This window comes from Juglans regia, chromosome 13, assembly GCF_001411555.2.
Source record: "Juglans regia cultivar Chandler chromosome 13, Walnut 2.0, whole genome shotgun sequence".
Taxonomy (NCBI): Eukaryota; Viridiplantae; Streptophyta; class Magnoliopsida; order Fagales; family Juglandaceae; genus Juglans; species Juglans regia.
Genome location: NC_049913.1, coordinates 3855455 through 3869899, shown reverse-complemented (window position 1 = coordinate 3869899; position 14445 = coordinate 3855455). Strand labels below are relative to the sequence as shown.

At 34.9% G+C, this 14445-nt stretch overlaps 3 protein-coding genes across 4 annotated transcripts; 1 reads left to right on the top strand and 2 right to left on the bottom strand.

Moving 5' to 3' along the window:
* Positions 1-4447: 4447 nt before the first annotated feature.
* On the bottom strand, positions 4448-4891 carry LOC109006977. The gene has a single exon (XM_018986443.1). The coding sequence runs from the start codon at positions 4889-4891 to the stop codon at positions 4448-4450; it is 444 nt and encodes a 147-aa protein (XP_018841988.1).
* A 2512-nt stretch (positions 4892-7403) lies between these two features.
* Positions 7404-10883, top strand: LOC109007037 (transmembrane emp24 domain-containing protein p24delta3-like). Its single transcript, XM_018986529.2, has 4 exons — positions 7404-7746; positions 9289-9501; positions 10431-10507; positions 10606-10883. The coding sequence occupies exons 1-4, from the start codon at positions 7513-7515 to the stop codon at positions 10748-10750; spliced, it is 669 nt and encodes a 222-aa protein (XP_018842074.2). The 5' UTR covers positions 7404-7512; the 3' UTR covers positions 10751-10883.
* Positions 10884-11192: 309 nt separating this feature from the next.
* LOC109007040 (F-box protein At1g10780-like) lies at positions 11193-13938 on the bottom strand. Of its 2 annotated transcripts, none has more exons than XM_018986537.2 (4): positions 13774-13938; positions 12154-12898; positions 11746-12026; positions 11193-11666 (listed from the first exon to the last, which is right to left on the bottom strand). In XM_018986537.2, exons 1-4 carry the CDS (start codon positions 13849-13851, stop codon positions 11430-11432), a joined length of 1341 nt encoding a protein of 446 aa, XP_018842082.2. In that variant the 5' UTR covers positions 13852-13938; the 3' UTR covers positions 11193-11429. The 2 variants fall into 2 exon arrangements, with proteins under 2 accessions (XP_018842082.2, XP_018842081.1); XM_018986536.2 differs by lacking the exon at positions 13774-13938 and adding an exon at positions 13528-13753.
* Between the last annotated feature and the right edge of the window lie 507 nt (positions 13939-14445).

Genomic DNA, 14445 nt, shown 5'->3' with positions numbered 1-14445 from the left:
TGAAAAAGGCTTGTTGAGAATTTGGACACAGGATATTTGTAACAAAGTAAAAAGGAAAGAAAAAGAACAAAAGAGAAGAGAAAAGTTCACGCCATTGATGTGCAGAGAATACTCTGTGAAAAAATTGTGTTACTCACGACTTGTAGCTTTGGTGGAGTGTGAAGCAGGTTGAGAGCAACTTGTAGCTGACTCTTTAGAGACCATACGACCTGCAGCTTTAGTAGGCTGCAATAATATTTACCAAGTAAACAAACAGTTACTCGAAATGACCAAAAATTTCAATTCAATAGAGCCACCAAGAGCTAACCAACATTTCATGAGAGGTTTGGATTTAGAGATGAGTTAAGATGGTTTGTGAATAGTAAAATAAAAATAAAATTATTTATTATATTTGGTGTGGAAATTTAAAAAAATTGTTTTGAGATTTGAAAAAGTTGAATTGTTTATTATATTTTGTGTGAGAATTTAAAAAAGTTGTAATGATGAGATGAGATGAGTTGATGTGAGTTTTAAATCCAAACCTCAATGAGAATTGGACAACTCGCCTCATGAAACGAATCATAATTTGCAGAGCCACTTCTTCATGACTTTCAAAACTTTTTTACAATAAAGGGTACAAGAAAATGCAAAAGCAAAGAACCCTTATTTTCTACAAACCCTAACCTTGTGGGCTTGAATAGAGGAAAACAAAGCAACATTTTCCAACAACCAAAAGGCAAATGGGTTATGCACGAAACAAGAAGACCACTTGGCGAAAAGGCATGGTTCAGAAGAAATGAGAAATTCAGATCGTGAAAATAAGAGTAAATCGTAGGACTTCCTTTCACACACTGCTCAACGCCAAAAATAGAGAACTAGTGGTTTCCAAGAAAGAGAAAGAAAAGCAGAGCAAGCAAGCAAGAGAAATAGTTAGGTTTCTTAAAGGAAACATGAACAGACTGAAAGCAATTAATGGGAGAGATGAGAGGGGTAAGGGTTATGAGTACGGTTGTAATCAAGCAGAGCCGAACCGAGCTGTTCTTTGGCTTGTCGAGCTCAGCTCAACTCAAAATATTCGAGCTCGAACTCGTTCCACAAACAAGTTAAAGTCGAACCGAGTTCAAACTCAAGCTCGATTGTTTATTTTTTATATTTTGAATAAGATTTAATAATTAATAAATAAAAAATGAAAGATCTAATATTAAATTTATACAACTAACGAGTAAAACCTCTATTGAATTATAAAATTTTAAAAAATTTATAAACAATTAATATCTAACTAGTTAATATTTATCTAAAATAACAATATATTATATGCCTACATATATTATTAATACATACATTTAATATGATAGCATATATCTATTTCATATATAGTTCTCACATACTAGTATATAAAATTATTAAATTTTATCAACTAATTATTATACAAATTATAAAATATATCTATGAAATATATTCACTATATAGACATAAGTAATTAGATTATATATTATATATTTAATTATAAAAATGGTATGCGTATATTATTAGCTAATGCATATATATGTATATATACATAGGTGTATGTATATATTTATCAATATATGAATAAGTTTTAATCGAGTCGAGTTAATGAATCGACTAGAGCATAAACGAGCCTTAGCCAAGTTGAGTCGAGTTTTGTTAAATATGTGTCATTTACAAATCAAGCAGGTATTTACTTTCACAAACGAATTTTTTTTTCACGAGTTGAGTTAATTTAAATTTAATTGAGCAAGTACTGAGCAGGCTATCGAACAAAATGGTTTATTTACAGCCCTAGATCTGGGCGAGGAGAGTTATTTTCCTTCATGAGTCTTTCTATTGTGTGCCGCGGTTCCATTATTAGCCTTATGGGTAGGCTACGTGGTGAAAAAGTATTAAAGGTTATTTTTAATCCTTTTAACAATTTGACCGGTGAGAAGATTTGCTATTAAAAAAATACACCTCTAGTTTTAACAAGAGTAACCATCATTGGATGGCATTATCAAGGAAATTTAAAAATTATATGACAGCTCTTACTAAATGATTTATACCCTTTGATCTTGAGATTAGAAAAACATAAACCTACGAATGGGAACACTTTTTCACTAATCATATTATGTGATCTTTAACCCAACACTACTAGGATACAAATATGTTTTTTGCTGTTTAGGGTATATTTATATGTGCTACAAAACATGTTCCCTTAGTAGTAACCCATATGTAATATAGAAGCATATGTAGTCTATGATGCATCTCGTCCTTGTTTTGAAAAGCCATTCAATATTCATAGACAATAAAATCATCTATCTGGATCGTTCTACAACCACCACTCATATGTCCCACTTTTCCTTCCCGCTTGACATGGCATGCTATAGTGGCATTTTTTATTTTTATTTTTTAAAGAAAAAAAACAAACAAACGGGATTTATTTCATTCCTTCTTCATACCTATAGCACAGAACGACCCACCCAAAATCCCCAACCCCCCAAATCTCGACAAATCTCGTCTCCCAAACCCTATTCCTTCTTCAATTCTCTTACTCAAATCAAATAGGGTTTTGATCTATATGGCAGCGATGGGAAGATGTACAAGCCGTATCTTGTAAGGGTTGGCAATGTGAAGACAGTCCATCCAAATTCACTACTAGTATTTACTGATACACTTGTTGATCAACGTTTGGTGGAAGAGAGGATGAAATTTTGCAATGAAAAGAGTGATTCAACTGTGGGCTCTTCAATTACTTTGCGGTCTAATCTTGAGAAAATAGTTGATCGAATCACGTTTTATGAAACAAAGCATGCTAACTTAAAGGATGGAAATGCCGACCTTAAGAATTCTTTGGAAGCTGATAGTAATAAAGGGGATGATGATAAAGAGGTGTCTGATGCAGAAATAGAGTTGAAGCTAAGAAAACTTTATGAGCAAAAGAAGCAAATATATAAAGATCTTAGCAGCGTTCAGACACAGGAGAGAATCTAATGAAGAAATCATGTAAGTTTCGGAAGTCTATTTTGCAGGAAGCTGAGATTGTGGTAACTACAATGAGTGGTTGTGGTGGAGACCTCTATGGAGTGTGTTCTGAGTCTATGTCAACTTATAAATTTGGGATTCCATTTGAGCATACTCTTTCGTTTAAACTCTGAAACTATCCCACCCCTATTGTGCATAAAACCTTCTCAACAAAACATATCACAGAGCACTAAGAAGAAATTTTCTTGTTGAACAAACGAGTACCAAAATATCAAAGCAGGCACTAGAATGGCAAAAGGTTTAGTCGGGTACCAAAAATGGTTCCTTTAAACGGCCTCGACTTTAACTATGTTTTTGGGAGAGAGGGAAAGAAACAAGGAAGAGAGGGAAAAACTACTTCACGTTTTCGGAAGAGAGGCCTTCAGAGGGGCTGCTTCACGTTTTTGGGAGGGAGGTTGAAGAAGAGGAAATTTTTCAATCTATTAAATCTGTTAACATGGACTGTCACGTCAAGCGGGATGGATGAAACAGGACGTTAAAGCAGTGGGCGTAGCTTTATCCCATCTATTAAGGCAAGCCATGTGGATTGTGTTTAGTGTAAAGATTTTTAAATATAAATATTTATTAAGATAATTGTCATTTGAGGGTTGTATAAATTAATCACTCTATATCAGAAAGGTTATTTGTTCATTGAGATTTGTGGACATGAATCTGAAAAATGGAGACTGTTTTGCTTGACATTGATCACTTCCGGTCAGATGGATCCTCTGTGTTGCAAGCATCTGGCATTTTTTATGAAATTTGGATCACACAAATTCCGGTGTTCTACACAAATTATGTTAATTTTCGTTAATTACTTCAGATTATTGAATTGGTTGTTTGCTACTTGACTTGCCAAAACAGTTGTGAGTATGTCCATGGTCTCTACTTTAATTTTTGAATGTATATCATCAAGTTATTTGAATTATTCTATGTTAGTGTCTTGAAAAATGTGTTATTTTCAATTAAAAAAATTAACATGACTTATTTTAATGAAATTTTCATTCTTAAAATATACATAATCTGTACAAGATTTTATATACTACATATATTTATCACTCGTATATCACAATCTCTCTTCATTAAATTTCTAAGTCTTCGCCGGATCAGTCCTTTATAAATAGTATGGCTTAACTCTCACATTTTTAATTGAAATACTTTTTAATACTATTTTTAACACCCCAAGCGATGACCAAGCCATGTCTGCACTTACACTCAAAAATGATTAATCAAGCTGTTTGGTAGAAATGAATTGTCAGAATCACAATTTTCAGAATCCATTTCCATGGATATAGTTTGTTTCCCATGTTACAAATAAATAAATATATATATAAGCTTGAAATAAATATTACAATAATTAACTGAAGAAGAACAAATAAAATTAGGATAAAATATCCCGTGATTAGCTTATCTCCTTACCATGATGGCGAAGAAAGTTTACCATTTATAATCCTTAAGAAGGATGGACCTTTTTAGATGAAAGTCCTCTCCAAGCAGACTTCATGGAAGCAGTAGCAGAATTCAATGCGGCCTCTAGATACCTCGTGGAAGCAACAGATGCGGCCTTTTCCATCAAATTCCCCATATTTCTAGCACTCTCGGCAGTATCCACCAAGCTTTTCAGCTCAGCCATCGACATTCTTTCGAGTTCCTCCTCGAATAGACGAAACTCGTCCATGGCGCTTTCCATGACCGAGTCAATGTAGTCCTCGGTTCGTTGCGCCGCAGTCTCGGCTTCTTCTACTTCTTTCTGCTCTTCTAGCTCCATGGCTGCCCACGACCTGTACGCTTCGATCTCAAACAGCCTTATGGGGTCCTCGATGGTGGATGGATCGAAGTTTTTATCTTGCAAAGATTGGCCCGAGAGGAGGTTGAACTGGTAAAGCAGAGCTTCCATTTTCTAGTGGGTGTGAATTTTGCAGATCTAGCTTCGGTGTCTGTAAATGAAAAAGCTGGGTGGGAGTGGAGAATCATATGAACAATAGTATGTTATAACGAGTATTTAAAGTTGGAAAAGGTCTTGGATAAAGGAATTTTTAATAATTCATGAAAAAAACAGCTCTTTTGTAACGTTCGACTATAGTTTTAACTTTTTTTTATTTTTTATTAATGATTGTGATCATTCTAACGCCCACCATGTGTTTGTCTTTTTCTCATACACAAAATGGGATGTTATAAAAATAGATTTAATATTTGATAAGTAATACTACATACAGTCATAGAATGCACAAACGTCGTGCAATCGTTTTGAAAAAGAGTAGAATTCACTATTAAAAAATTAATTTCTTTTCATGTAGATCTCATATTTATTCATTTTTTTCAAAGTAACTGCACGACGCTTACACACTCACGACTGTAAGTATCATTTCTAATATTTAATATGATCAATTATCCACCCGTGAGTAGTGATAAGGACAAACTTGTGTGCATGAGTCTCGTGTCACAAGTTCGATTCTTCATGTGATCAAATTACGATTTAAGTAGAAGATAAAAATAGTGGGTTGCTATGTTAGTTTTTCCTACAGTTTAGATTTCATGAATAAGTCCTAAGGACTCTGCCGTGGTTGGTTCTTCCATCACAAATATATATACATATATATATTATATATATGATACGATAAATTGGAGAAAAAAATGCCGAACTTCACAATTAAAAATTGAAGTCGTGGCACTGATAAATAAAGAGCTTGTATAATCTATGAAGCATTTTTCATTGCCTTGAGAATGCCGTTGGAGCTCTCTTTATTTTCAGTGAAAACAACAAAATAAATAATCATTTTTTTTTTCTCAGTGGGACCAGAGAGATGCTAATGGGGAGATGGGAGATATGGAGGACAGGTTTCCTATGACTTCATTCGTTTTGGTGAAAGGTGGGTGGCCATTCGCCATTCTCAATTGACAAAACTACACTAAATAGTCAATCGTCAATTTGTTGTCTTCTGAATTCTGTGGGAACTGAAGGCAGAGGTTTGGTATGGACCAGTTTATGTTTAATTTGTCTTCTTGTCTAATTTTTATTTATTTATCTTTCTTGGCCATGAAAATGAGAATGAGAATCAGGCATCGATATAGAAATAACGGTTTGATTTCATTTTATTATTATAATTTTTTTAAATTTTTATATAAAATATAATAAATAATTCAATTTTTTTAAATATCAAAAGAATATTAATATTAAAAAAATATTTTAATAATATTTTATTCAATTTTTAATTTTTATTTAAAATTATTTTATCTCATTTTACTATCCAAATGGAATGGATGATTCTTGATATGTGCCAATTTCTATATAATTTGCACACCCTTTCCTCTACAAAAAAATGAAAAAAAAAAATAGAGAAAAAGACTGCTAAATGCTAATCTTCTGGTGGTGGTCTATTAGAATCAGTTGCTAATATAAGTTCCTAGTAAATAAATATGCAAGATAACAAGTAGCTTACACATAGTACAGGAATATCAGAAAGATTATTACACTCTTTGTTTGCCATCCTCATCTCTCTCGGATGATTATTGCCAACATTACTTAATGTTGAAGGATCTACTCTTAAATGTGAAAGGGATGTCGATGTCCTACCTGATGACTTCAACTTAAAACTTTATAATAGAAAATATTTCATGTTTTAAGTTATTTTCTCTCTTGTTATCCAATAGTCCTTAGGTGGCAAAGTTGATATGCCCCTTGGGGGAGGGAGGAGCTCCGGCTCCCCTCTCCCCTCTCCTCGTCGTCGAACCCTCTATGTTCTGAAATCATACATAAAATGTACATTTTGTAATGAAAAATAGGATTCACTTGGAAAAGAAAATTAAATTTATTTATGAATAGATGATGGAATTGACTTCATGGAGAGAGATGAGATGAGATGTTTTTGAAAAACATCTCATCTCATCTCATCTCATCTCACCTCATCATTACAACTTTTTCAAATCCCCACACAAAATAAAATAAACAATTCAACTTTTTCAAATTCTAAAACAACAATAATATTAAAAAATATATTTTAACAATATTTTATTCAACATTTTAATTTTAATCTCAACTCATCTCATCTCATCTCATCTCTAAAAATAAACGGGTCCTCAATCCATTGGTTACCGTTACATACCTAAAATATTATTTACAGAAAAAATATAGTCAAGTAACCTAACTAACTCGCTACAAACCCAAAGATCCAAGAGGCCTTCGCCTAGCCTAGCCTGTTATAGCATCATTAGCCCCTTTTTATTTTATTTTTTATTTTATCTTGCTATTAGATCATTACACTTGTAAACTAATGGTGTTTTTATATGTTAATAAATTTGTTTATTTTTAATATAAAATAATTATTTAATTAATTATATTAATAAAATATATAAAAAATACGTAAAAGTGACCGTAGCTACTCTTAACAAAAATAAAAAACACTGCAACCTGAAGTGAAGGTAGCGATCACAAGCGGCAAGCGCTACTAGCATTCTCCTTGTTTCCAACCCGAAGGGAAGCGTTTTAGCGAGAGAGAGAGAGAGAGAGAGAGAATCTCCATGATGAGAGGGGCCCAGGTGATGTTTTCCTTGTTACTCATATGCTTTCTCGCCAGCGACGTCGTATGGAATGCCCAGGCCATTTGGCTTACCTTACCTAAGGCCGCCAGGACCAAGTGCGTTTCCGAGGAAATTCACAATAACGTCGTCGTTTTGGGTGACTACGTTGTCATCTCCGATGATCCCACTCATGACACCTCCACCTCCACCTCCACCTCCACCATCTCCGTCAAGGTCAGATTCACCACCCCCAATGCCTTCCTTCCTTCTTTCTTTCTTTATTTTTTTTCCCGAGGTTCTTTAATGCTTGATCCCGGATCATCAGTTGTGGTTACGGTTTGTTCATTTCATGCATGCCATGCCATTCCTCTATTTGGTTGCTAGGAAAAGTGATGACACGGGTTTACTGTCCTCAGAGCTTAATCACTTACAGTAATTTGGTTCGTCAGGGAAAAAGATACGTTCTAATTTCGTGTATGTATGATTGAAGGAAAATTATTTGAGTTTCGACTCTTGTAATTATTTTGTTTTTCATTTTCCGACAATTTATCTGTAATCAATTAGAGCCTATTTGTTTTGTTCTTATTATCGATTACGTAGATTGGTTAATTATGGGATGGTGGATAAACGTGGTGGAGAAATTAAGGCATTCTTTTTTCATTTATAATGTTCATAATTTCAATTGATTTGTCTAGTTTTCTTTTCAAATGTCTGTTACTAAAAGTCTATAACCATTGGCGATGGAATTTGTTGGGAATATAAATTTCTAACCCAAAAAAGAAATCCATTTTTGCTGATTCTTGCGATTAGGAGCGAAGAACCCAAAAGCTCATAGATTCTCCACTGCTAAGTTTATATCTAATCCGAGTTCCTTTTATAGGGTTGATTTGTTAATATGCCATCTATGCTTATGGAAGTTTCTTCATTCTGATGTTTCTCTATGTGAACTTCATAATCTGGAATGTGCAATTAGAGAAAAAAAAATTATTTTTTTTAGAAGTAACCAAAAATCTTATTGAAAAACGCAAAAGGCATAATCCAAGTGGATTTATACAATAAATAGGAACATAAAAAAATAAAAGAAAATCATGAAACCTAACTTGGCCCATTAAAATTTATAGGTGCTATTAAAAAAAACAAAGTATTGCTGAAGAAAGTTCTAAGCTCTTCCAAGGTCCGCTCACTGTCCTAAACACTTCTATCATTCCTTTCCCTCCAAATACACCATACCGGACAAATAGGAGTCATCTTCCATACTGCTACGTTTAGGGGCTGCCATAGAACCCCCTCCAGTTTGCAAAGAGGTTTAAATTTTTTAAGACTTGCATATGTCAAACTAGATCAGTATATGCTATTGTTTGCCTTGTTTAGCATTCTATGACGGTGTTCTTTTAGATTAACCATGCCACAAGATTTATAATCATATATCGAATTAGATCATTTTTCTGAGCAATCAGCTTCTAGTGTCGTATACTATTCTACATTGCTAACTTAAATGCGACTTAGCATGGGTTGACAAACAGGTTAACAGAAGTATTGGATTTTCTTTTTTGGAATGATATCAAATGCAAATTTGATTTTTTTTGAAAAGATAATATAATTAGTTACATTTTAGATTGAGTTGACAATATAAATTCGTTTTCATGATCATGCCTGGGCATAAACGCAACCTTATCTTCTTGCAAGTTAAAAGGCAGCTACATGTTACTAGCATGAGAATTGTTTTTTAAGTGTCTCAATTGGTTGCGATCTAAGGATTGTTCATATTCTTCTCAGTTGACATCACCATATGGAAATAATCTTCATCATAAGGAGAATGTGACACACGGACAATTTGCTTTCACAACTCATGAGGCTGGCAACTATCTGGCTTGTTTCTGGGCAGATGGTTCTAACCCAGAAGGTGGAGATGTTAGCGTAAACCTTGACTGGAGAACGGGAATTGCTGCGAAAGATTGGGAATCGGTTGCTAAAAAAGAGAAAATTGAGGTGAGCACTTTTTTGTTATTTTTTCTTTCGCTTGGCCTGTAAATTTCTAGCAGGGTCACTTTTTTGAAGGGTTAGGGCATGCTTGGGTAATGAGATGAGATGTTCTCAACTCATCTCACTTCCCAAACATGGCCTAATCTCTTTGCTGAACTCAAAGAATGAACAAAGTGCTTCTTTAAAAGTTGTTGAAATTCTGTGTCTGAAACCATATTCATAATTAAAAGTGCTTTAAAAGCTGCAAAAGATCATCAACTGCAAGTGAATTTGCGTGCTACCTTTTTCTTACGTAGTTTCAATAGGAGTTGCTGAGGGCAGAATCTAATAGGAATAAGTTGGAGTTTGATTTATAAAATTACTAAAGTGTCTATTAAAACTTGAACTCAGAAGTTCCAATAACTATAAAAACAGAACAGAGTTTTTTGTAATGTTGTTCTTTTTTCTTTTTCCTTCAAAACATGCTAATTATACAGACCCACAGCTTTAACATTACTTTGTTTTGGAATTTCTCAAATGTGTTAAAGATTGTCCTGTATAAATTTTGAATATAGAATTACTTCTTATCTGTTAAATGGACATGGTAGTAATAACACTTACAATAAGTGAATGAAAAGAAGCCTTAGGCCTTGGCTCCATCATTAAAGGGGTGCGGTTTGAATAGGTATAAGGTTCGACTGTTATCAATCGAAGTAAAAAGAATGAAAAGCTGAGAAAAGAATGAAAAGCTGAGAAAAGAATGAGCAAAAAACAGACTTGTTACATACAAGTTTGAAAAGGAGGATAAAACTTGGAAGAATTGATTTCTTTTGCATTGCTGCACCAGCATCAGCATCCGTGTACAAAAGATCTCCCATGCATTTCTTCCTAAAGTGTTTCTTTTTCATTCTTATCCTTGATCCTGACATTTTTCTCCTTGGATTGCTAATGTATAGGGTGTTGAGCTCGAGCTGAGGAAACTTGAGGGAGCAGTGGAGGCGATTCATGAGAACATACTCTACCTGAAGAACAGGTAATTGTTTGCACTTAGTTGGGATTCATTGAAATTTAGTGTGTCCAAAAGTTATATCTAATGTGACTTATCTTTTTTTTTTTTTCTATACTTCACAGAGAAGCGGATATGAGGACAGTGAGTGAACGAACAAATTCCCGGGTGGTGTGGTTCAGTGCCATGTCCCTAGGTGTCTGCATTTCAGTTTCGGCTCTGCAGTTATGGCACTTGAAGCGGTTCTTTCAGAAGAAGAAACTCATTTAGATTTTGCTAATGTAATTTAATTTTGTTTCTGGATGAAATAACAGATTCTACAAAATTTTCTTTTTATCGACCTTTTTATTTATAAAATGCGGTTGGGATATCATGATACCATTTACTAGCGTCCATCTTTTGATATGCATGAGAGAAGCATTTTCCAGTACCTCCTGTCTCACCATCGTCTCGCCTCGCAAAACCAACTACCCAAAACATCCATCCCTGGATGAAATTTACAGACAGATAGGCAACAGCACTAGCAGCTCAGGTGAGACCGTTTATTAATATGGTTGGAAGTGTTTATTTAAGGAGTCTCATTTCATCAATAACGTATGCAAAAGGTTATTATCCCAAAAATCTGTTTGAGGTTGTTTATAACTCTCTCTAATAACCTAGTTATCATCATTAATCACCAAAATACAGAAATATGGACAAAAAGAGCCAGCTTCATTCCCTGTACAAGACCGTTTGCATGCAATGCAGTATGCTCCCATGATTCAGAGGATGACAAACAACAAAACCAGAAGCCAGAAGCAGGAGGTAAAACAGAGCATGTTATGAATATAATCATTAAAGAATGATCACAGTTATAATTAGATCAGAAGTCAAGCTGTAATCAGAGGATAAGATTATAGTCATTCAGATTAAATGCATTAATTAGAGACGAATTGGCCCCCTATTAACTTCATTCCATTCGAACTATATGGCGGTTCATGTATCTAAACCTGCAAATCTCATCAAAGAAATCATCTGCGCTGCTATGACTGCTCTTCATCTGCAAAATCTTTATTACCAGTGCCTTCAAATTCTTCCCATACTTCAACAAGGACTCAAGAGTGCTCATTTTCTGTTCAGCATTTAGTGGTGATCGCACTGTGATCACCACCTCTTCCAGACATGGAATTACAAATCCCGAGTCCACCTGCAAATCCCAATTAAATTATGAAGCTTAAAAACTCACCCTTATCATAAATAACAGCTAAATTAAATTATCAACTCACGTGTTTTAGGCTGTTCTTCTGGCAGAGAGCAGCAAACATGGCACCATGGGCATCGAACTTTTGCAATTTTGGGTGATTATTAAAAAACTCAACCAAGTCAATCTCCGGAAAGGGTTGAAGGGGCTCAAAATCCCCAGTGAATTCGACCTTCATGTAGAGATGCTTCACCTCGCTTGCCCATTTTAGCATATTACTTACTGCATCCCAACACCACTGGACTCCCCTGATGGACAAGAACTCAAGAGCCTCAAGTTTCCCAAAGTCCACCAAGTAGACTCTCCCTAAAGGAATTTACCAGAACAAAAAAATCGTTGAAAGTTATGACTCAGATCCTTGGGCATTAATTCGCTAAAAATGAAAGGAAAAACAGGGTGTAATCCAAATTGAAAACTTGTGTCAACCAATTACCTGCATTATTTGCAATTGAAAGATTCTTCAAGTAGTTTGTCTCATGAACCCTGATCCAACTACAACCTTGAACTTCAAGGAATTCGATTTTGGGGGATGTGAGAGAAAGAGAGCAGTTACCCAAGCCATAAAAATCCAGCTTGCACTGCTGCAAATGAGGCAAGTCAATTAAAACCGATCTAACCCCTTCACAACCAAGTAGCAACAAGTTGGTCAGATTAGGACATGCATCAAGTGCAGCCGATAATGCAGAATCCTCCATTCTCGCCCCAACAATTTCAAGGTTCCATAGGTTTTGGAAGACATTCCACTTGGGGGATTGGGTCATTAACACACCCCAAAGTTTTAGTGATTCCAAATTCATGGCAGCACTGATGCAACTCAGTTTTGAGGGGTTCTCATTACAGGTCTGAAGTTCGGCAAGGTTATCCATTCGGAGCTCAAGACGCTGGAGGGATGGACCTATCAGTGAAAGCCACGAAGAAAGGCCTGCTCCAGAAAATGGGCTATACACGACAAGCTCCTCTAGTTGAACAATTGATGATAGCATCTTCCACACAATGATGTCAGGATTTCCCGAACCAGTATGATTGTCAAAAGAGTTTCGAGGGAAGTAAAGGCTATGAATATAAGGCATCGAGTCTTTCCACCTCTTAGAAACAGAGTTGCAGGCTACCACATCCCTAGCATTGTTGATGTGCGACAATATATGCTGAAGAATGGCATCAGGGAGAGAGTCCATTCTCTGAGAACAGAAATCAAACAGGCAAAATGTTGATTTCCAAAATTGTTTAAGATAACAAACCAGTGCAGACAAGGCCACAAATATGAAGATTGTAGAATCGTTTTTAAAGTTTCAAAACGCAACAACATTGATCAAGATGATATAAATTAAAAAGACGTAAGCTCTATCTGTCGTAGAAGCATCTTAAGTTGGATTTGAGGGTAGCTTTTTATTATGCTATTCGTTCTAAGAATACCGAGATAATATGAAACGAAAAATTAAATTAACTTCAGACTTGTCGATGTTGGGAACTCAACAGAGCTAAAGCTTCACTATCTGCACTAGTTATAGTGGCAACTTAATCCTGTCAAAGCCAATTTTATAAAAATAAGTAAGGCTCTAAATCATATTTTCACTTCTTTCCACTTCTTCCATACTCTTGGCAACCAAACGGATCAAATGTAAGTGCAGTGAGACCACAAGGATAACAATCGAATGCTAGATATCTATTGAAAATAAAAAATTTTTAAAAAAAGGTAAATCAGATCTATAGCTGACAAAAACGCAAATCAAACCAATCTTTTTTTTTTAAAAAGGCAGATCAAAACAATCTGAGAACCCAGAATGAGAAAAAAAAATGGGAATATTACGATAAACCCGCGCGGAAATTTGTTTTGCTTGAATATTGAGGCCCCCAGATGGAAAGAAAGCATTTTAGCAAGAACCCAGATGGAATTCAGTGCAAGTAACCAAATACAAATGCTGCAATGGAGGTACCCAGTTATGCAGATGACACACACGAGTAAAACTGAAAAGAAGAAAAAAAGACAAAAGCCATCTTGCGAGCAAAATTATGGAAAAGATGGACAGAATAGCAGGTGGGCTTCGAGGAATACCTTCGAAGAACAAGAACGCATGGAGAGAGAGAGGGAGAGAGAGAGTGCGCGAGTGATAAGGAGCGCGCTTATATACATACATAATACATACAGGGTTTGGATTTGGGAGGGTTTTGGGCCCGGCCTTTGGGGGTTAATTTCAAATTTTAAAAACTAATAAAAAGTAGGAAGAAGATCGACCCTTTTTTTTATGAAACCCTTCCATCCCATTCCACGCAGCAAGGTGGCCCCGCTTCATTTTCAAAACTTTTTGAACTTTCTGACCGTTTAAACAGAGCCCCTGACCGCCCTTTCAATTTTTAAAAATTCTGTTATAATTCTCGGCGTCTCCTTTTAAGTTGTGTTTGGATATTGAAGTGAGTTGAGTTGAGATGATAAAATATTGTTAGAATATTATTTTTTAATATTATTATTATTTTAAGATTTAAAAAAATTGAATTATTTATTATATTTTATGTTGAGATTTGAAAAAGTTGTAATGATGAGTTGAGATGAATTGAGCAATGTTTTGAATACCGTACCGGACGTCGTACCGGTCAAGGCACTGGAACGAAATATTTCGGTACCGGTACCATTTCGGGATAGCATTTCGGGATAACATTTCGGGATAATCGATATATAAATAAATTATATATATATATAAATTATATTCTAAAATAATAGTCTATATAT

What these genes read in the sequence shown, in the direction of transcription:
- LOC109007037 (XM_018986529.2), top strand. Translation starts at nt 7,513, where the DNA reads ATGATGAGAGGGGCCCAGGTGATGTTTTCCTTGTTACTCATATGCTTT. An exon ending in CCTCCACCATCTCCGTCAAG is followed by an intron (nt 7,747 to 9,288) that starts GTCAGATTCACC and finishes TATTCTTCTCAG; the next exon opens with TTGACATCACCATATGGAAA. An exon ending in ATACTCTACCTGAAGAACAG is followed by an intron (nt 10,508 to 10,605) that starts GTAATTGTTTGC and finishes TATACTTCACAG; the next exon opens with AGAAGCGGATATGAGGACAG.
- LOC109006977 (XM_018986443.1), bottom strand. Translation starts at nt 4,891, where the DNA reads ATGGAAGCTCTGCTTTACCAGTTCAACCTCCTCTCGGGCCAATCTTTG.
- LOC109007040 (XM_018986537.2), bottom strand. Translation starts at nt 13,851, where the DNA reads ATGTATATAAGCGCGCTCCTTATCACTCGCGCACTCTCTCTCTCCCTC. An exon ending in TTCAATTGCAAATAATGCAG is followed by an intron (nt 12,027 to 12,153) that starts GTAATTGGTTGA and finishes AAATTCCTTTAG; the next exon opens with GGAGAGTCTACTTGGTGGAC. An exon ending in AGAAGAACAGCCTAAAACAC is followed by an intron (nt 11,667 to 11,745) that starts GTGAGTTGATAA and finishes TGGGATTTGCAG; the next exon opens with GTGGACTCGGGATTTGTAAT.